The 23114-nt window shown below is 37.0% G+C and overlaps 1 protein-coding gene across 2 annotated transcripts in view; it reads left to right on the forward strand.

Annotated features, from left to right (window-relative positions):
* The window catches only part of cuedc1 (CUE domain containing 1), a 74740-nt gene that overhangs the window by 32266 nt on the left and 19360 nt on the right, over positions 1-23114 (forward strand). For both annotated transcript variants that reach the window (XM_018091242.2, NM_001016217.2), the window contains 5 exon segments: positions 7016-7514; positions 10110-10231; positions 15974-16100; positions 18419-18602; positions 21471-21554. In XM_018091242.2, the coding sequence (XP_017946731.1) occupies positions 7233-7514; positions 10110-10231; positions 15974-16100; positions 18419-18602; positions 21471-21554 (799 nt within the window). In that variant the 5' untranslated portion in view covers positions 7016-7232.

The following is a 23114-nucleotide window of genomic DNA, read 5'->3' on the forward strand; positions in this document are numbered from 1 at the left end:
TTTGCACTCACATGTATGGGTCATGGTCAGTTAGAAAAATGAGAAGTTGATTAAATACTACTTTATTACTACTTAAATACTACATTACTACTTGAAATACTACATGATACCTCCTAAGTGTAGCAAAATGTCTTCCACAGATAAATAATAATGGGAATTATGAATTGTAGACTTTTTATATGGTTTTGAGTGCCACCAGCAGACCTGGGTTGACTGGCAACAAAGAGTATAAAATCCCTGAGATGGTGAAAACACTTAGGGGGCCAATAAACAAACAATCAGATTTTATTTTTTAGTGTCAAAAGTCACAGAAAAAAAGTATTCATAGTATACTATGTGTAAAACCGACAATTTACCAGCTAAAACCTACTGAGATCATGTACAAGTTAATGGCAGATGTCCCTTTCCTTGAGGATCCTTCTTTTGCTTTTAAAATTTTGGATTTTTGCCGCTGTTTTTCTGTGCAACAATTCGAAAAAGTAGAGATTTCAGTGCAACAATTCGAAAAATTTGTGACTTTTTAATTTCCGACCTTTAAGTAAATGCCAGACCTTCGTGAAAATGAGTTTATTAAAATTTTTGAAAAATTAGAAATGTTAAAGTTTTAGTAAATGTGCCCCTTAGGGGCAGATTTATCAAAATGTGAGCTTAGAGCTTAATGCATAAAACCTCACTCATGTTCTATTCATTCTTTTGGGATTTTTAAAAGCATATTTATCAGATATAGATATATATGGGATAGATATAGATCCCATATGTATTATGCTCTAAACTCACATTTTGATAAATCTGACCCTTACTGTTCAAGGCAAGTCTTGTTTAATTTCGATGTGCTCTGATGCCTAATTTGATGTGTGGGCTTGAGTCAAATTTTAATTACAATACCTAGCATACTCACAGCAACCTGAATGAATTTGAACATTCTTTATATCTCATGTTTTTTTGCTGTAAAACACAATCCATTTCATGCACTCTGTACATTTATTTTTATAAACAGTATCTGTAGGGAAAAGTGTTTCTGATGGTCAAAAATTAAATGTTTAGCAGGCACTACAGGGGATTTCTAAAGGTAACAATTCTGGTATGTAATGTGCAGATGGTGTTCTTGTTTCTCCCTTTTAAGTATTATATAAACCAAGCCTGCCTATGCTTCCTTATAGAGGTGCCCTTCAACCAAGGTCTTTTGAACAGTTTTGTGGGATAATAAGCCTAGTCCAATTACATGAGAATTCAGAAACTACTTTGTGTTTAAAAAATACATTCAATATATCAAGGTGAAAAAATTGGGATGAAATCACATCTCTGACACTTATAAATGTATTTAGAGTTATAACTACACCATACTATTTTCTGTATATTCTGGATAGGAACACTGAATAAAGACTACTAATTTTTTAATACGCCTGTTCTAACCTGCCTTTGCAAAGAAAGAAAAAAGTAAAGGGGGCATAGTGTTATATGCTGTGCATTTGCCTTTGTTACTCAGTATTTACCCTTCTATTAAACTGTCTGTCCTTCAGGGGATCACAGGGGCTGTTGGTGCATTTTGGCTTAGCCACCAATAAGACCCATTAGGCTGATATTTCTGTTACCCATTATCTGTTACCCTAATAAATCTGTCTAGGTCTGTATATTCTAATGCTGATATGTACAAACAAAAAGCTGGAATCTTTCAGTGGCTTGTTGTGCACCTGTTCTATTCCCTTCAGCTTAATAGGTGATTCGTTTTAAGGGCTGTTTTGGAAGTAGTGGAAGGGTACCAGCCTTATTGGCAACCAGGGTAAAAACTTAGGTAAATGCTTATTTGGTGTTTTGGATACAACCACAAGGGGGTGGGAAGTCTAAATATACATTGTTTAAAACATACTCTGCTTATTGTGTCTGATATAGGATTTTTATTATATGGGTGTTTTTATGTGAGCTTTCTACACAAGGCAGGTATAGATTTTTTTAGCGAATAACTTTTGCACTGTCTACTATATATATAGTAGACAGAGAGGAGAACACCCTACACCAGTTCAAATGCCCTGGGTGCCAGGAGACCAGCAAACTAGCAAACTAAATATATGTGTGTGTGGACTGAAATTAAAGCCAAGATCAGGAGGGTCAAAACCAGCAAATCAGTCCAACAATACAATTTGTAGCGGTCCCAGGAACTCACAATGAAAGTCCTATATATGGCCTTGAACCTGGGTACTCTGCATTTATTCATTTTGCGTTTTTGCTCCAGACACGTGCTTGCGCTTGGATGCAGCGCCGACAGAGAGAGGAGCACCATCAAACGCTCCTTACAAAACCATGCAGTGGTTGCATTAATTTCAGTGGAAAAGCTACGTCAGTGTTCTATTTGTCTTTACAGTAAATGACACTGTAAGCCACCTGAGCCCATTACATGGTTAAAGATTGTATATGAGAGCAGGATTAGAACTCATGTTTAACTTGCTACTGTGGGCTTCAATAACAAAGCTGGTTTATTAATTTATTGGATAAAGATATACAATGTCCTTTATTGTACTTTATTGTACACATCTGTTCAACTGCTCAAACACAAGAAACTGGCTGCATAATTAGTATACACTGGAAACCTGATGCTGTAAGAATTGTGAGAGGTAGTATGCCTGATACATGTATGGCAGAATTGTCCAATAAGCAATACCTAAAATAAGAGCCAGCGCATATAGGCTCCAGGAAAGACAAGCAGAGAAAACAAATAGCGTAATACATTTTTAACTAGGCACAACCACTAGGAAAGGAGGCCAATATCCTTTATAGGTCCCTGGTTAGGCCTCACCTTGAGTATGCAGTGCAGTTTTGGGCTCCAGTCCTTAAGAAGGATATTAATGAGCTGGAGAGAGTACAGAGACTGCAGCTAAAATGGTAAAGGGGATGGAAGATTTAAGCTATGAGGTTAGACTGTCGAGGTTGGGGTTGTTTTCTCTGGAAAAGAGGCACTTGCGAGGGGACATGATTACTCTGTACAAGTACATTAGAGGGGATTATAGGAAGATAGGGGTGTTGTATTTTCCCATAAAAGTGATCAACGCACCAGAGGCCACCCCTTTAGATTAGAGGAACAGAGCTTCCATTTGAATATGCCTCTAAATGTATAGAAACATCATGGAAGAAGGCACATATAAAAATGCCATATGCAGAAAGCTAACTCTTTTCCACTTTCTCCAAATGAAATAATAATGCCCCTTTTCTTCTCCTGCCAAAACATATGAAGAGTAGGACATAAAAGCATGAAGTGAATCATTTTAGGATTGACTTACACTGTGGAGCTGAAGAGTTCATATTCTCATTAACTGTTAGTGGAAGGCAGCCAACAGGAATTGCAGGCTCTGTTGAATGTTCCTGTCATTCATTATTTATTTAGATCCCCCATTTTTAGCCAGGGACACTAATAGTATAGAGAAATTGAATTTTTCCCCTATTAATAAATAATAACTTAGCATAATAATAACATAAATGCATATAACATATTAGCGTGTATCCTCAAAGTTTGTTCTGTTTTTCAGGTCTAAATGTTCTTTACAAAATCTCCTGGTGGGGCAGTATTAGTAATGGCATAGAATTTAATTTGCGGGTCTCTGTCTCCTTCTTGAACTCATGCTGACTTTCTGAGCCTGTTACAAGAATCCATCATTATGCATTAATGCTCCTTGTTTCTCTAGGGTTCCTGTACCGCTCCTTTTTATTGCTTAAAATCTAATTTTGGAGAATATAATTAGATTGAGGCATTATATGGCTTCACCCAGAGAATTCTTGCTGTTAAACTTTATTGTTCATAGAAACTGCCTCTCTTGTTTCTGAGGGGCACCCAACCCACTCTGTAAATCTGGAAAACCATGTGTGATTTTGCTAAGTGCATTAGAATTTTACTTTTAGAATTTTGTAAAATCTCTGAGGTTTATTAGTCTGGAAAGCTGTCATATCAAATGTAGGATCCTATTAGAAAACTGAATGTATGAACTAATTTTGGGTCTGTGTGTCCCAATGAATCCTGGGCAAGGGAAGAAAATTAAAAGAAAATATTGACCTCACTGTGCAAGTCATGACTTTGGCTGAGTAATATTTGCAAAGCTGGTGAGTTTGTGCTGTTCCTGTCTGGCATTGGTACATTTCCATACCTCCCAACTGTCCTGATTTACACGGGACAGTCCCTCTTTTAACAGCTCAACCCGCAGTCCCGGATTCTTACTGAAAAGTCCCTCATTTCGTTTTGATCTCCTGCACTGAACAGGACCAGAAATCTTAACAAGCTTCACCTGCACTTAGATACTTTGTTTCTCAGACTTAATTAAATCAGTAGGCTTTTGCAGAGAGCCCTGAAACTTAACAAGCCACACCTGCATTGAGATATAATTATAACTAATAAGCTAAACAGGTCTCTTGGGGGAACTGAGACTTGCAGCTTAAAGGGCAATTTCACCTACATAAGCAAAATTGTAATAACACAAAAAAAAAATACTGCAAAACCCCCAGAAATGTGTTCGAACTTTAAATAACCTGCAAAATTTTATAAAATAGGAGTGGTATTTAGGGGGTGTGGTCAAAACATTGCACACCATTTCTTTTTGTCCCTCTCCAATTTTCCAAATGTTGGGAGGTATGCATTTCCCAAAAAGGCAATCCATTTAAGATGTTCTTCTATAATGCAGAATAGGTGTTTTTATTCTAAGAAAACCTTTAAAAAATGATATCACAGACAGAGCGATAAAAGAAATGTGTTTTGCATTATAACATTTTGGGACCAAGAATTCCAACAGATGGGATAGGATTAGGACTAGAAATGGTTGTTGCATAAAATAAGTTCTCCTACAACTTCAAATGTTCTTCTAAGTTCTTCAATTGATATTTGAAGTCCATATTGGATTTTTAGTTGCGCTTCCAGTTTGTTTAAAATACTGTTCCCTATAACCATAGAGCAGTTATTGAACTGTAAAATCACCTGCATTTTCTGGGAAACATCTATAGTTATATACAGGGTGTGGTAGAGCTGGGTTTAAATAAGCATGTCTGGGTTTTTGTGGCATGTGTGAAAATCACCTCTGGGGATTGACATTTCTGTAGTCACTGGGTAACACAGGTTACAATAACCAATATTAACAAATCAGCAGTACATTTATATTTTTTGCAGTTTAGAATTATGAAATTGATCTATGGGTTACTGTATACCTAAAGCACAAAAATCCCTAATAGTCCAGGACAGACTACCAGAAAATGTTACTTTTAAATTTTACTCCATGTATGGCAACTTTTTGGGGATACGGAGGGGCATAATACTCATCTGACATACTCATCTGACTATCTAATAACTCACCCACGTTCTATTTATTTTAATGGGAATTTTAGAAGCATATTTATCAATGGGTGAAAGTTAGAGTTCACCATTTTATAATTAAGCATCTAAAAATCCCATAGGAATGAATAGAGAGTATGTGAGATTTTATGTACTAAACTATAAACTCACATTTTGATTAATCTGCCCCTTCAATTATATATTTTAAAGAGTAGTTTTTTAGTGTTGCAATCACTTTAATCATTCCTATACAGTTTTGATGATTTGTGTGTAAATCTTGAAGTGTGGTTGTCAATGTGTATTTTCATTACTTATTATCAATCAGTATGTTAGTACAGTATGTATGTAGTAAGACATTTCTTCACTTCAGCAATGCACGCACAAGCTACAACTCCTCTGCCCAAGACAAATTTTCTGCTTTGTTGGCCAGTGCAGTTCTAGCTGGTGCCAGATTGAGCACTGAGAGGTTTAACAAACAAAGCATGGCAATGTAACGCACAGCAGGAAGCAGACTGGCATTTACTTATGTTTAACCGATCCCATCTGTTGTCTGAGTTGGAAAGAACATGCAGGAACAACACATCATGAGTAATGAGTGATATTAGTTTACAAGCCTTCAGTGCCACATGCAGCTAGCAATATTTCCTTTCCAGCTGTCATTTGACAAAATTTGGAACCTTTAGTATTACACATCTTGCATATTAGGTCCTTGTGCCAAGGGGAAGAATAACCATCTTATTTTTCCAGGAAACATAAAAAGAAAGTAATATCAGTGTGAAAATACAATTTTCCTTGATCTGGCAACCGGTGCAATAATATAAATCAATGCAAAAACTTCCCATGAACTGTAAAAAGTGAGGCTATGTACAGCTTCCATCATAATATATTCTGCTGTGTCATGCGCTGTTTACAGAATTCTCATAAGGATTACTTGGAGTTGACACAGGTAATGGCAGGATATTTTCTAGTGTTAACATTACAATTCTTTAGACTTTATGCCATACTGCAGTTGTCTGACAGGGTTTACTAGGGCTCACTAGAGAACCAATTCTTACACCATTTGCCTACAAGCATTTAGGCCCAGTATTTCATTGGCTTAGCCAGTACATCCCCTGCTAGGGTGGGTATTAACATTTTTTTTCCATTAACCCTACAAGTATATATGTATATATCATTTAAAGGGTGATGTGAGATATATAACTGTTAATCCTTTAGTCAATAAATGAAGTGTCACAGTAGTGTTAGCCAGCAAGCATGTATATAATTTATCTAGTCTTATACTGCATCTAAATGATTTAGTAATTATATGGTTAGCAGAATCTACTGAGGAGCTGTTTTGTAAAATAGTCCCTGTCTGATAACATGCTTCAGTTATTTAGTTAGGGAAATGTTTAATGGACCAAAACATTTTCGCGCGGCCGCAAAAAAATTGGCAAGAATGCGCAAGAATAGAGCGTTCGTGTCTTAGTGAATCTCCACCATAGTCTAACTAGGTGAGCATGTTCACTTGATCTGGGTGTCTGTGCAGGAGTGAGGCATTATGGGAACTTTCTTTACACAGCTCAGTGTTTTTTCTTCCTGTTTGGCTTCAGATCTTCTGAACAGGCGTATATATATATATATATATATATACATTCATTAATCAAAATAGTTGTATAGCCTTTAAATTTGTTTTAAAATATGACTTTTTTACATGATTTGTGCCATCCACAGATGCAGTCCTAAGGGCCACTGGGACATATCTACTGGAAAGGAACTGATTCTGAGAGGACCTGATGAATACTTTGTATTCCCACGTTTGGCCATTGAACATCAACGATGCCAGAGAGAACAAAGACTCAGATAAGAGACCATGACAAGCAATTTTAATTTTCTATAAAAGTTTGTTCTATTTTAATCTTCAAACATTTTTCAGAAACAGTTCTCCAAAATGACAAGTCTGTTTCGTAGAAGCAACAGCAATGGGAGCTCTAGAAGTACCCCGGCCACTCAGGAACTTAACAATAGCCGTCCAGTACGAAGGCTGGAGTTTAACCAGGCAATGGAGGATTTTAAGACTATGTTCCCAAATATGGAGTATGATATCATTGAGTGTGTGCTGAGAGCTAATAATGGAGCTGTAGATGCTACAATAGATCAGCTGCTACAGATGAACCTTGATGATGGTGGATATGACTACAGTTCTGATTCTGATGACAGTATTCCTCCAGAGGTGACTTTTAATTTTATAGCCATTTTTTTCCTTAGTATTAATGCTAAAAATAATGGGGGGGATACATACAGCACGTGGGCTTTTTAGTGTAATAGTCTGAGCAACTAAGAGAGATTAATTTCCTTTTCAGGCATATGGTTTGAAATTTGTGGCGCTCTGCCCAGCAAAAGTTATTTGTAGAAATAAAGCAAAAATATTAATTATGCCCTGCAGATTTTTGGGGAGAGTTTGGTTCTGAACCTGAGGCATAGTAAGTAAACAATGAATATTAAACTGTGGTCTACATGAAATTTATATTCCAGGAGAGAATAGTGGGAGAGGATAAATGGAGAAATAACATGAATATTAAGAAAGGAGAAAGGCTATAAAAAGTGCTGAACAAAATGGGCAGAACTTGCAAAGAGAGAAGAAAGACAGAATTGAAGAGCATGAATAGAATTAACCAAAGAGAAGTAAAGTTAGCCTGCCAGAAGGGTCTCCTTATTTTATAAGACTATACTCTGACAACAGAAATTTACCATGTTCCATTTTTCCCTCTGGTGCCATGTTCCCTTTTTTTCCTCTGCACTGGTTTAGATAACAGTGGAGCTGAAAACAAACATAACGCTATAAGAACAAAGCTTTCCACACATATATGTAGCATGTTAAATCAAGGCAATAATTGAAATTTTTTTAATGGGCTTAAATACTTTTCCCACTCGCCATAATGGGAGTGATATGGGGAGTGTAGGCAGGCTACATTAAAAGGGCCAAAATCCACCCTTTGTGCCAGAGGCTTGACGTTTCTTATGGAACTGAAGTATGCTTTCGGTTTTTACATTGCCCTTAGTCTGGTTTTTGGAAATGTAAAGGTGCCTTAAAAGACTCCTGAAGTTCAGTCTTGGGCTCAGTTAAAAAGTTTATGTTACTGGAATTAAGCTTTTGTCACTTTTATTTGCCAGTGAAGGTTGAGAGCCTGTAAGAGAGTTCTGTCCATTACTTTCTATGTTACCGGCAACTATTACACATGTTTGTAGTTTGTTTTATTTTACAAAACTGCAGTTGATATTGAGCATGCTGGGGACCACAAAAATATTTTGAGGACTACAGCCCAGTGGGCTCAGTTGGACAGCCCTGCTGTCCGTTATAGTATTTTTTTAACTACTGCTTAATATCTGTAACTGGATAAGCTTTAAAGGTATCTTAGAAATGTTGAAGACTTACACCTTGTTTTTAGCCTTACAAACTATGCAAAACATGAACATAACATAGATTCCCCACCAAGCTGCACTTATAGGGCTTTGCAAATGAAGGTCAGGATTGCAACATCAAATAAGTGAAAGGAGAGACTACGCATTTCATTGGCCCCAAACTTTTGGATGTTCTTCCCATCTGTTACTGTCAGTTCAAATTGCTTTTCATAAACTGTCACATTTCTGTTTCTAATAATATGTGTGCTAAACTCTACCCTTAATGGAGGACATAACAAAATTGTAAAATGTTGTTTTCCTTTTGTATTATATTTAATTTTAATATGTTGTGTCTAACAGAAAGGAGTTCTTTGCAGTACAGTGTTGTAAAATTTACTGAAATATATTTCTCTCAGCCTGGGATACAAAGTCAGTCATTTAATGTACTTTACTACAAAAGAAATGTGTGTAGGAAGATGCTATAACTTAACATAGATGATCTCACTGTAGCAAGCTCTCCTCACAAAGGCAGCTAGGCAGTAGGCAGCTTTGGGGATGATATCCCAGAAGTAGAGAGTGTTCTATTATAAGAGGCATGTAATAAAATGGCAAAGTTTGCTATATGTCTAATAACTAACAATAACCAGTCAGACACTTTATTTTTTTTTATATAGTGCCAACAATTTTTTTACAGTGCTTTACAGAGATTATACATCATACACAGCAGTCCCTGTCCCAGAGGAGCTTACAATCTATCACATATACTCACAGTAGGGTCATTTTTATTAGGAGCCAGTTAATTGGTGTACCCATTCAGCTACAGGGAGAAAATACAAATTCTTTACAGGTCTAACCAAACTCAGGACTCCAGCTCAGCAAGACAGCAGTGCTACCAACTGAGCTTTTAGGTATCTATTAATGGCTGTGTGGCTACCTGTTTGAAGGTATTTGATAATGTTTGCAGTAAATTACTAGACCTGGGCTAACGTCACGACCTTTATAACACTTTCCACAGTGCAAATATGATAGACAGTGAAACAACATAAAATAGGATAAACAAACCATTGCTGACTTGTAAGGGAAAGAAACACAAATGTATGCAAATACATTTTGATTGTTCCAAAAGGATTTATTATGTAAATCCAGTATGTAAACCCAGATGCTGACCAAGAAGTATTGGTGTTCAATGCAGTACTACTGCTGCTCCAACCCTTTTGCCCACTCAACCCCCACTGCCACAGCTGATTGGTTTGCACACTTACCTACCTGCCGCTCAGTCCGGACAGTTTTCTTCCTCTCCAAATGATCACTCCAAATGATACCTCCAGTTGAGCCCCCCATTTGCACCCAGAGCATGTGCTTTTGTTGCCTTACCCTAGTTTCTGCCTTGAGTAAACCACTTGTCCATTGTTATTTATATTAACAGATATTGGAAAGAACGCTAGAGCCGGATAGCTCTGATGAGGAACCCCCTCCAGTGTATTCCCCTCCTGCTTATAACATGCCTTTATTGGACATTGCACAAACACCACCAACTCCTCCACCTAGGTAAGTTATTGATAAAACTGTGTTTATTTTCATATGAATGTGGAATATAAGGAAAGGCCACAGTTATATTTAGAATGCAGTTTAAGTCCTTTTTTATTTAATGGCTCTTGAAAAAAAAAATATTTTACAATTCATTCTGTTTTAATGTATTATTATTATCATTATTTAGTGCCAGCACATATTTTGAGACTTACAGTCTTTATTGGTTCCTGCCCCAGAAGAGTTTTCAATCTAAGGTTCCTATCACTTTCACATAACATGAGAGTCAATTTTACAAGAATCCAGAATGGAAAGCTGACTCCAGAAAACTGTCCTGTTATTCTGGTAAAATAATGAAAATACATTCATTCAAGGAGTACGGTTGTAGGAAAGCAGATGCACAGAAGGACTGCTTCACCCATATAACTCAGTTGTTATCACTGGGGCCCCTTTATTCTGTATGCATTAAGTGTGTTTGTTGTCCCGGTTATTGTGTGGGGTTCTTCCAATTGTTCCAATTTTGTCACATCCACCAAAACCGTAGTAATAATTAAACTGTATCATAATAAAACTGATGCTAGTGTTTGCATCAAACCCAGCAACAAGGTAATGAGCCCTATGAACCACTATTTGTTTTATTTTATAAAGGAGAAGTATTAAATCACATAAGAGGTAATGTAATAACAGTCACCAAGTCTAATAACCCAAAGCAGCTCATCAGATGCTACCTGCTGATTGTTTTCTTATGGTTTACTAGACCCGCCACAAATTTTTTGACTTAACCCCCATTGTGTCATGAAGCAGTGGAACCAGATATGGCTCTGGGATGGGTTCCTGAGTACTGAAATTTACTTGGCAGGATGATACTATCAAGTGTATCAAATGCCTTTGCAAATCCAAGAAAAAATGTTTCTGTAATATGTGCATCTCCCATAGCACACTGTATATTGTTACACTGCTGGAGCTGTACAGTATACTGGCCACTAGCCAGACTGGGATGACTTTTTATTTGATGTAACTTATAGCCTGGAGTTGAAGACATGCAGATTGAAGAGGAAAAATAGGTATGAGGTGAAAGATGATAATTTGTACTTTCTAGAGTCAGGGAATATATACCCCTTATATAAAAAAGGCACATAAACGCTATCTAAACTTCCACAAATGAATTAACATAAATGGATTTTAAACAGACATACAGAGTCAACAGATTGAAAAAAAATCACAGTAGTCTTTCTGTGTGTTGTATGCTGACTGGGACCAGTTTCCAGCCCCCTTTGGGCTTATAGCCATATGTCACTTTGTCACACAGTCTATAAATGTATATAATCCATTTTCTTCTATACCCTTATATAACACCAATATTATTTACTACTTAATACTTGTTTGTCTGTGTATGTATATTTTTGTTTATATAAAGGCACTTGTGCATTAAGTGCAATACATTAATAGAACAAACAAAGAGGTTAATAGGAAGGCTGCAACATCTCCTTAATCACTTACATAGTAAGTTGGGTTGAAAAAAGACATACGTCCATCACGTTCAACCATAATGCCTATATATAACCTGCCTGACTACTAGTTTATCCAGAAAAAGGCAAAAACCCCATCTGAAGCCTCTATAATTTGCCGCAGAGGGGAAAAAATTCCTTCCTGACTCCAAGATGGCAATCGGACCAGTCCCTGGATCAACTTGTACTAAGAGCTATCTCCCATAACCCTGTATTCCCTCACTTGCTAAGAATCCATCCAGCCCCTTCTTAAAGTTATATAATGTATCAGCCAGCACAACTGATTCGGGGAGGGAATTCCACAACTTCACAGCTCTCATAGTAAAAAACCCTTTCCGAATATTTAAACGGAACCTCCCTTCTTCTAAACGAAGTGGGTGCCCTCGTGTCCGTTGGAAGGACCTACTGGTAAATAGAACATTAGAAAGGTTATTATATGATCCCCTTATATATTTATACATAGTTATCATGTCACCTCTTAAGCGCCTCTTCTCCAGTTTAAACAAACCCAACTTGGCCAGTCTTTCTTCATAACTGAAACTTTCCATACCCTTTACCAGCTTAGTTGCCCTTCTCTGGACCCTCTCTAATTCAATCATGTCCCGTTTGAGCACTGGAGACAAAAACTGAACAGCATATTCTGGATGGGGCCTTACCAGAGCTCTGTAAAGGGGAAGAATAACCCCCTCCTCCCGTGAATCTATACCCCTTTTAATACAGCTCAAAACCTTGTTTGCGCTTGCAGCTGCTGCCTGGCATTGCTTGCTACAGCCAAGTTTATTATCTACAAGGACTCCAAGGTCCTTCTCCATTATGAATTTGCCTAGTGCAGACCCATTAAGGGTATAAGTGGCTTGCATATTTTTACATCCTAGGTGCATGACCTTACATTTATCCACATTAAATCTCATCTGCCACTTAGCCACCCAGATTGCCAGTTGGTCAAGATCCTGCTGCAAGGATGTCACATCCTGGATAGAATTGACTGGTCTGCAGTTTTGTGTCATCTGCAAACACTGATACATTACTTATAATACCCTCCCCCAAGTCATTTATGAACAAATTAAACAAAAGTGGACCCAGTACAGAACCCTGAGGGACCCCACTGAGAACCTTTTTCCAAGTAGAGACTGTACCATTAACAACCACCCTCTGTACCCGATCCTGTAGCCAGTTTTCTATCCATGTGCAAACGACTTCACTAAGACCTTAGTTTAGAAAGCAATCGTTTGTGGGTAACGGTATCAAATGCTTTGGCAAAATCCAAATAGATTATATCTACTTCATCCCCACTGTCCAGCTTCTTACTCACCTCATCATAAAAAGCAATTAAATTGGTCTGAGATTAGAGATTAGATTTACTTCTCCTGAGACCAACTTGCCCCCCTTCCTCAGGAATTTGCTTTGACTTCTGGCTTTTGGGCATGCTTAGTTGTTCTAAGCTCAGATTACTAAACACACCCTCCAGTCCAGCAGCCAGTGAAGAGATGGCATTGTTGGTTCCCATAGAAACTCATCTCTAGCTGTCTGCTTCAATTTTTTTCTCCTAACCTCCTCTCCTGAGCTCAGCTCAACAAAGCAGAACTTTTATCAAAGACAGTTGTGCCTGTGTGAGCCTGAATTCTTGATGAAATGTATGCTGAATAAGGGTCTGTGTGTGTGTATGCTGTTTGCAGATTTAAATGTATCTATTATTATGTATCAGAGGAAAAATGGCCAACAGCTGCTATTTGCTTTAGGAAAATGTAATGGTGCTGGCAAGCGGAGTGTATATATGCAGTACACATGATGCCATTTGGGTGGGGGAGACATGCCCAACTGATATACATTGTAGGCAAATATAGGCTTTACATGTCCTTTAAAGTCTAAAATCCTCTGATTTTAATCTTTTCAGTGATATAAAATAAACATCTCTTTACTTAATTACACATTACTACTCTTAATTACAAAAGTATATCAAAAAATGAAAAGTTCTGAGACATGACCTTTTCTGCTTTTTCAAATGAATATTATTTTTTCTAAAGCTTTTTGGTAATTATATTTTAAAATGTTCCTCAGTGCTTCCTGCTAAACTACACACAAGCAGCAAATTAAGATTCAGTCATGCACAGCAAATAATCTGATGTTTGCCTAGAAACAAGCTTTGTGTGCTTAGTCTGCTATAGTCTGCTCAGTAGAAATGCATACAAACTGTGCCACACACTGGGGCTTTGCAGAACTGCAGCTATTTGTTTTCTAATTAAATCTTCACATTCCTATGGGCTGAAGTCACTAAGCAATTGTGGAGAATGCTTTATTATTATAGAAGTGCCCTTCTCAAATGCACAACTTGCTCAAACCAGTACCGTGCTTTAAAAAATCTTGGTAGATATCTTTTAAGATTAAGTTGAGAACTGCCTTGTCTTGTGATTTCTAATAACAAGAAATAATGTAGGCACCTCAGTTTGTTAATACATTATTTAATACATTATTTAGCCTTCCTTTAAATATATCCGTGAATGTTTTTCATTGTAAGGCATCAGTTAAAGAACAAAAGGCCTCTTTATAAACTGCAAAAGAATGAATGTTTCTTATTTTAATGTATTTCACTGGTTTTTGTGTAGGTAGGAGTGGTGTGTTTGTAAAGAATCAAAATGTTTCCTTTAGTATTAAAATAGCTGTTGATGCTGGAAAGAAAACAGTAGAACGTTTTTGTACCTGCATAGCATTTCAATTAGTAAGTATAATGCAATGGGGTTTTTTTTTTTCTTTCTTTTTGCCAAAAACGAGTTTTTCAGCCTCCCATGGGAAACAGTGGTTTCTGCCAGATCTGAAATGGGAAAAGAGATGTTGAAATTTTCAGTAAAAGATTGAGACATTTTTGTCACTTTTTTTGTATAACCAGGCTCATTGCTTTGCTGATTAGTAAAAACAGTGCTTAAAAATTTTGTTCTCCTATTATGAAGACCCCCATCTGAAGCCTCTCTAATATGCCTCAGAGGGGAAAAAATTCCTGCTTGGATACAAGTGGGCTATTAGACCAGTCACTGTGAAAACTCTACTGAGAGTTTCTGTAATACAGGTATCTGACCCCTTATCCGGAAACCCATTATCCAGAGAGTTCTGAATTACGGAAAGGCCATCTCCCATAGACTCCATTTTAATGAAATAATACACATTTTTAAAAATGGTTTCCTTTTTCTCTGTAGTAATAAAACAGTACCTTGTAATTGATCCCAACTAAGATATAATAAATCCTTATTGGAACCAAAACAATCCTATTGGATTTAACTACTGTTTAAATAATTTTTTTAGTTGACAAGGTAGGAGATCCAAATTATGGAAAGACCCCTTAATCGGAATACCCCAGGTCCCGAGCATTCTGGATAACGGGTCCCATACCTGTAGTGTATTTTCCCCTTGCTTAAAATCCTTGGCGCTGTCTAATGTATCAGCCAGTACAGCTGCATCAGGGAGAGAATTCCACAACTTCACAGCTCTCACAACTGAATGGATGCCCTCGTTTCTGCTGGACAGACCTATTGGTTAATAAACCATCAGTTTATTATATGGTCCCCTTGTATATTTATACATAGCGATCTTATGGCCCCATAATCACCTCTTCTTGGCCACCTTTTTATTCAACCTTGTTTGGCGACCATGAGCGGATCTTTCAGTGTATGGCCAAAAAAACACAGACTAGTCCATCTATAAAGCCATAAATACTAGATATGCAGTGATTAAAGGAGAAGAAAAGTCATTTTGTCATTTTACTACCGATAGATTTGCCACATTAGTGCCACCTAGAACACTATATTGATTCTGCAGAAACCATTACTATACCAGAGTAAACAGCTTTAGAAGCTTTATCCATTTGCTCAAGACAGCAGCTGCCATTTTAAGTAGCTTCCTTCCTGCAGCTCTAGCTATAGCTCAGATCACACATTCCTAAGGGAGGGGGGAGGGAGTTCTAGTGGTTGGGGGAGCAGGAGAGAGGAGAGAACTGGGCAGACTCTGGCCACAGGAATTAAGGATGTTTCTGAGAGAGGAAGTCAAACACTGTAACATCATATTTACATACAAGAAATCCTGTGTTTCTTTTGATAGAGGACTCAGTGCATCATTACTGTGCTTATGACTGTATTTACATAGACCTTTCTTATAAAGCTTACCTTCTTCTTTCTACTTTAAACTAGAAATAAATCATGTTTGCTTTTTAAATACTTTTCTGTAAAATTGAATATTTATTATACATTTTTTTTCAATTTCTTTGTAGGACTGATGTGCAGAGTTTCAGTGGCCCTCAAGTAGCAAAAAGGTGCAGAAAGTGGAATCCTCCTTTAGTGGGTAACCTACCAGATGATTTTCTACGCATTTTACCCCAACAGATGGATAGTATTCAGGTAATAATTCTAGTTTAATGATGGTTTCACTTTTTATAGACAAGTTGATGATCAAAAGGAGTACATTCCATTAGGGAGGCCTTGTGGTAAAATTGTGCATAGCTATACTGTACCATGACAGAATAAATCAGATAGAAATGCCTGCCTGAGCTGTAGCAGTTTCTCCTTGAACAGTATTCCTTCTCATCTTTCTTGTATGCTTTGTGTTTGCTGCCTGTTAAATAGATAATATACCAACTGTACAGCTTTCAAATATCTTGTTAGACGTTTTAAACTCTCCGAGATTTCACCTAGACAGCTCTGTCTATTATTATTAGTGCTATCAGGCTATTGAGGTTTATATACTTATTTTCTTTAAGCAGGACTTGTAAGGGTTCTAAAATGCAGATATGCACTGTAAGCACCTCTAACAGGTTTGACTGGTGCCTACCAAAGGTCTTACCAGTATATGTTAGGGAGGGCCATTTGGCAAGTGGCTGTCTTGTACCCATTTTGCTTGGTAAATGATCAGTAAGGGGCAAGATTCTGTGCAAGTACTTGCTTTTTTAAATTTCTCCCAAGCAAAGGGTTGGAATTCAGCCAGTTACTTGATGTAGCAAGTAATCTCAATTCTCAGGGCATTTGGGGAAGACATGTAATGTGGGTTGATGCATAAATGTTATTTCCCATTTGTAAAGACAACAGGAATGTTTTGGAAGATCTGATATTTTAACTGATAAGCCTATGACAGATCCAAAAGAAGCGCAGAGGTCAAATTACCTGGTGCGAATTAGCCCGACAGACCTGGTGTCTTATATATATATATATATATCAAAAAGAAAATGACTAGCTGCTGCCAAGTCATTCCTGAGCACATAATTTTTAATTGTGACTTGCGGCATTACTAAATCCATCCTGGAATTTTAATCCGAGGCTTAAGCAAAGTGCAGTGAATATGCCACAATATATTAATATACAGCTGGTTGTTTTGTATGAAAAGGTCACACACTTGATTAAAAATCCTTGGATCTAACTGTTTTAGCCTTTATAAATACTCCTTATTTATTGTATTGTATACCATAACATTTGTTTTCATATCCTTTGTCTGAAAGGTTTTACTGCACTTGTTTAACATTTTTTCAGTATCAGTTTCCCAGAAACAGTATATTGCTCTGCTATTAATAGGATTCTCTGCATTCCTGTCGATTCATTATGATTATCTTGCTTCTTGTGTAGAAAAAAATTAACCAAGGCAAAGACCATTGAATGTTCTACTTTCAATGTGTTATATATGTAGCAGCCTGGATCAATTACATTTTAAGGACAATACTAATGTGTAAGAGTAGTTCACCTAAATGGTGTACAGTTTTCATATATGTCCACTGAGGAGCCTTTTAAGGAAAACAAGGGAAGCTTAATTATGAAACTGTAGAAAGAAGTTACTGTGAAGTGTAGAGAATACAATGTCATGCAAAATGAATTCTGATCACGTGAAAAGCTGGATACTGGAGTCCTTGCCCTGATTTGCCCAGACACGTGGATCTAGTTATAGAGCTTGGTGTTAATTTTCATATAACTTCACTGCAAGTTCATTACAGAAGATGAGGCTATATTTCAAGAGGCTGCTTAAAGGAACAGTTCAGTGTAAAAATGAATCTGGGTAAAACAGATAGACTGCACAAAATAAAAAAATATTTGTTGTATAGTTAGGCAAAAAAAAAAGGCTGGAGTGAGCAGATGTCTAACACATTAGCCAGAACACTACTTCCTGCTTTCAGCTCTCTAAACTCTTAGTAAGTGACTTTAGCGGATCCCACATCGAACATAAATGTTCAGTTAGTTTGTGAGCACTCCTGTCAGATTCAAAAGCAAACTAACTAAACAATTATGTCCTATATGGCCCCCTTCAAGTCACTGATTGGCTACTGACTGCTAACAGTTTAAAGAGCTGTAAAGGAGGAAGTAGTAGACTATTATGTTAGACATCCGTTCAATCCAGCCTTTATAGATTACATTTTTGCCTAACTATATTACAAATATTTTTTATTTTGCACAGGCTATCTATTTTATCCAGTTTAATTTTTACACTCAATTGCAAATACATTGCTGTTTCGTTGGGAAATATGATTAAAGCTGGACATATGCATACTGATGATGTGAGTGAAAATATGTAATATGTTTAAGTATTATGTACATTTCAGCAAGTATTTTAGTTCTGCTGCTCTTGATCTCCTTAATTTTTCCATTTCTCATAGAAGCTAATCAAATATAATAAATATGGCACTGTTGGATACTTTTCCATAACAATGTATTTCAGCTCTCTGGTAACATCTTTTTAGAGTTCCCAAAGTGGTCCTTCTAATGTTCACTGTGAGGATACCAAAAAGGAACATCAATCCATGGACCAGGAAAGGAAATTAAAGCAGTACCTGGAAGATGAGCGAATTGCCCTTTTCCTACAGAATGAAGAATTTATGCGGGAGCTTCAACGAAACAGAGAATTTCTTCTTGCACTTGAAAGAGGTAGGAAGCTTAGGTCTTGCAAAGACATATTGAGGACAAAGATCAAATTACCTGTCTTTCATCTACAAAAATCCATGCATATAAAAGTAAGGTGCAACATTTATTTTCTCTCTTGCTACTGCTACTCTTTGAAGCATTACAATATATTGTTTGATGTACACATGGCACCCTTTGGGGCACATTTACTAACCCACGAACGGGTCAAAATGAGTCCGATTGCGTTTTTTTCGTAAAGATCGGTATTTTGCGATTTTTTCATATTTTTTGCGATTTTTTCGGCGTCTTTACGAATTTTTCGTTACCGATACGATTTTTGCGTAAAAACGCGAGTTTTTCGTAGCCATTACGAAAGTTGCGTAAAATCTTGCGATTTTTCATAGCGTTAAAACTTGCGCAAAAAGTTGCGCTTTTTTCGTAGCGTTAAAACTTACGCGAAACTTCGCACCTTTTAAGTTTTAACGCTACGAAAAAGGCGCAACTTTTCACGTAAGTTTTAACGCTACGGAAAAAGCGCAAGATTTTACGCAACTTTCGTAAAGGCTACGAAAAACTCGCGTTTTTACGCAAAAATCGTATTGGTAACGAAAAATTCGTAAAGACGCCGAAAAAATCGCAAAACATACGAAAAAGTCGCAAAATGTTCGTTTTCAAGTCGGAACTTTTCCAATTCGGGTCGGATTCGTGGGTTAGTAAATCAGCCCCTTAGTATACATGGTAACTTGATTTGCCACTGATGACTTTTACAAATCACTGCTGCAGAACCGTCTAGCAAACAGATAATAAAAGTAAATTAAAGTAAAAAAAATTGGCTTTGGAGATGTTTCAGTTGGTTCATGCTTGCATGTCGTTATTTCAAGCTCAATAAGCAATTCTCATATAGTAAAAATAGGGCTTCCCGCCATCTACCTTACAAATAAATAGTAAGTTGAAGAAATTCACTGGCCAAAAGAGGCAAGCTCATATTTTCACACTGATAAATATGCCCCATAATATGCTAACAGTGCAAATATAATTGTTATTTTTGTTACTACTGCTTAGGCCATTATTTATGGCTATTACCCCACAATCATACAAAATTGGAATATAAGTCTAATGTCATGTGTATCATTTTCGCCTACAGTGATAGGGAACTCCACCCAAACACAAAATGTTTTACTTTTTTGAAAAGTAAACATAATTTCAAGCAACTTTGCGATATACTTCAATTAAAAAAATGCAGGCTTTTTATGATATTTTTAATGCAATAATATGGTGTGGAACAGTTACCTGAGCCTAACCCCTGTTCTCCTGCTGATTTGGCTGACTACTTTGAGACTCAAATCAAATGTAATTCGACTGTCCTCAGCCTGCATCCTACAAATGCCACAATTCCCTGCACATGTGATGTCAATAAAGAAAGGAACATCCCAGTGCAATGTATTGTGTGTTATGTAAATCCTGCATGCTATCTGTAAACTTTGGAGAAGTTGTCACAATTCGTAACATCAAAGTTTTAGTCCCTCATCCCTTACCAAAATTTCAAATGGTATAGAAAGAGAACAACTGTTTTGCAGCTGGATTTCAGGATATAATAGTGGTGTTTGTTGATACTTTTTGAATTAACAAATACAGTGATATTTATATTAGGGCTTTCTGTGTTGTGTGGTCATAAGCAGTGGAGAAAATGCAAGTTACATAGTTACATAGGGTTGAAAAAAGACCAGAGTCCTTCAAGTTCATCCCTTTCAAGTAAACCCAGCACCCACAAACCTATGTTGACCTATCTATATCCCACAAATGAACAGTTGTGCATTTTCATGCTGAAATCCACCTCATGTGAGCACTGACAGGTGGAAGCCACGCCTGACAGCACTGCTAAAACACAAGGCTAATGGCAGAATGCTTACACTGGTGGAGAAATGCGATATTAGTCTTAAAAGTAAAATTTCTTCATTATAATTATATGATTCATTATATATTTTTTTACACAGCTCATTTTCACACCAAAATCCACCCTGTCTATGCATTAACAGGCTGATACTGAGTCTGTCAAAGCACAGTGATTTGGAGGCAGAAGTTAATGGATTTGCATTTTCTCCCCTGGCATAAATAGTTTTTAGTGTAAAGAATTAACCAGAATGCAAAAGAATTGATTGCATGTGACAACAGATTTGTTTCTGTCGTGGGTCACCCACAATTATGTGCAGGGTTCACAGAATTTATTTGTGTGGGGGGGGGGGGGCAGGCCCCCTTAGTTACTCTCCTGGGAGAGTTACTCTCCTATGAAGGTTAGCAGCTTGGGAAGTGTGAACAAAATATCTGAAATGCCCCATTTAATTCCACCACAATTGCCTGCAAGCAGTTGTACCAGGCTAATAGGCTATTGTCTTAGACAAGGGACATCATCTTTTTTATTTGTGAGCCGCACTCAGATGTAAAAAGTGTGAACCACACAAGCACATTCTTTGTGGATGCCAAATAAGGACTGTGATTGGCTATTTAATAGCCCCATTTGTGATCGCTAACCTGCAGGAGGCTCTGATTGAAGTAAATTATGCCTCGGTGCTTCCTATACTTGCTTCCAAGCCAGATATTTAAAAATGGGTGCCTACTTTGAGACCACTGGGAGCAACATCAAAGCAAGTTGGGAGCAACATGTTTCCCACGAGCCACTGGTTGGGGATCACTGTTTTAAAAGTTACTGGGGGTGGAAATTTAGGCTTTGTCTACAAGTTCTACTCATCTCTTGAGCTGTTAATTGCCATTGATGACAAAAAACTCAAAACTGATCTGTGTGCACGGACCATTTTTAAACTTGGTTATGATATTATTATCAAAACTTTTATGTGCATTATAATGGCTAATATCCTTTTTTTATTTTTTTTGAAGACCGTTTGAAATATGAGTCAAAAAGATCCAAGTCTAACAACAGTCAAGTCAATAATGATTTCAGCTTTTGCCCTTCAATATCTGGTAAGATCACAATGTGTATGTACTGTATATAAATATACATATATTCAATGTATATATGTGTGCGCATGTATTCAATATCTTCCTTTTTATCAAATGACTGTATGTGCATAAGCTGTCGTAAGAGTCCAAGGGATCTGAGTGCCTTTGAGACCATGCAGTCTCTGCAATGATACACCAATTTTATGAACCATATTTTTGTTTTATATGTATTTATGTTCTTTATAAATCTTCTGCAGTGATTTTAAATCTTTGCAATTCTATTAATGATGGACTGTTTCTAGGGTGGCTAGGTTAAAGCTTTAAAACTACAATAAAAACAGCGTCACAGAAATATTCCTAATTGCACTTACCAGTTCAATGTTGATAACACATTCCCCTAAACTTGTCTTCTGTTACTGCAACGTAAACAATCCCCCTTCTTCAGTAAAGCCAGTAATGACTAAAGTAGGTTTTTTAACAACTAATAAGATCTATAATATTATACTGCTATACATTTAGAACAGACATCTCTGAAATTATGGATAACACGATAACATGACAAAACATGGAGTAAAACCTTAGCCTAATGCCACTGTTCAAGTATTCCTGGGATTACCATTATGTGCACTGATTTAATACAGTTATACCCACATATCTTTTATTGACCATCAGCCGCAATACACAATTTAATTATATTCACCTTGCCTTTAAGGGGGTATATGCTGCCTTTACAGTCAAACCAAACCCATAATAATTTCAATCACCATTGCATTGGTGACCAGGACCACTGCCATTGCTGCAACATTTTTACCATATAGTAATAACCAGCTCATATCACTGTGAATACTCCATCTACTAACCCATTGTAGCATATTACCGACAACCCCCTTTTTTGTTTATTGATTATAGTGAAATATGATACTCACCCATACAACTCTGACCTCCACTGTGAGCCCCCATTTCTATTGCCTTTCTTACCAAGCAAGGGAGGGTGGACTTTATCTGACCAAGTGCTGCTCCAGTGCCACCCCAGGTAGGACAGAGAAAGTTCCTATGCACCCATTTCCTTAAATATTACTCATCCCAGCGCCAAACCACACGCCACACCTGACTGGTCCTCAGTCCCATTTTTTGCTGCCCCACTCCTTCCCACTGGCTCCCAGGTGTTGTTGAACACAAAATAATAAACAAATTTACACAAAGATAATAAAAATAAATAAACCATTATATACATCTGGGATAACAGATAATTATATGCGAATAAAGTGCTGTGACCTCACCAGGGACATGCTTAGATTTAATAATAGAAAAACAGAAGATGACTTATTTTGGGATTAAAACCATTATTAAAAACACATTCTCTTTTACTCCTGACTTTCGGATGAGTTTAAGAGCTACATTGTGCTAGGAGAATAAAAAAAACAGTTCTTACATTTTATTCACTAATTACTTTAACTTTGTTATACTGTGAAACCAAGTAAGATCTTTCATTTAGTTACTATTTTTATTGCAGTGACGTTCATAGAGTAATTTGCAGAGTTTCCAAAGTCCAACCTTTCGAAATTTATGTATAAAGTTCTT

The sequence above is a fragment of the Xenopus tropicalis genome, chromosome 2, assembly GCF_000004195.4.
Source record: "Xenopus tropicalis strain Nigerian chromosome 2, UCB_Xtro_10.0, whole genome shotgun sequence".
Taxonomy (NCBI): Eukaryota; Metazoa; Chordata; class Amphibia; order Anura; family Pipidae; genus Xenopus; species Xenopus tropicalis.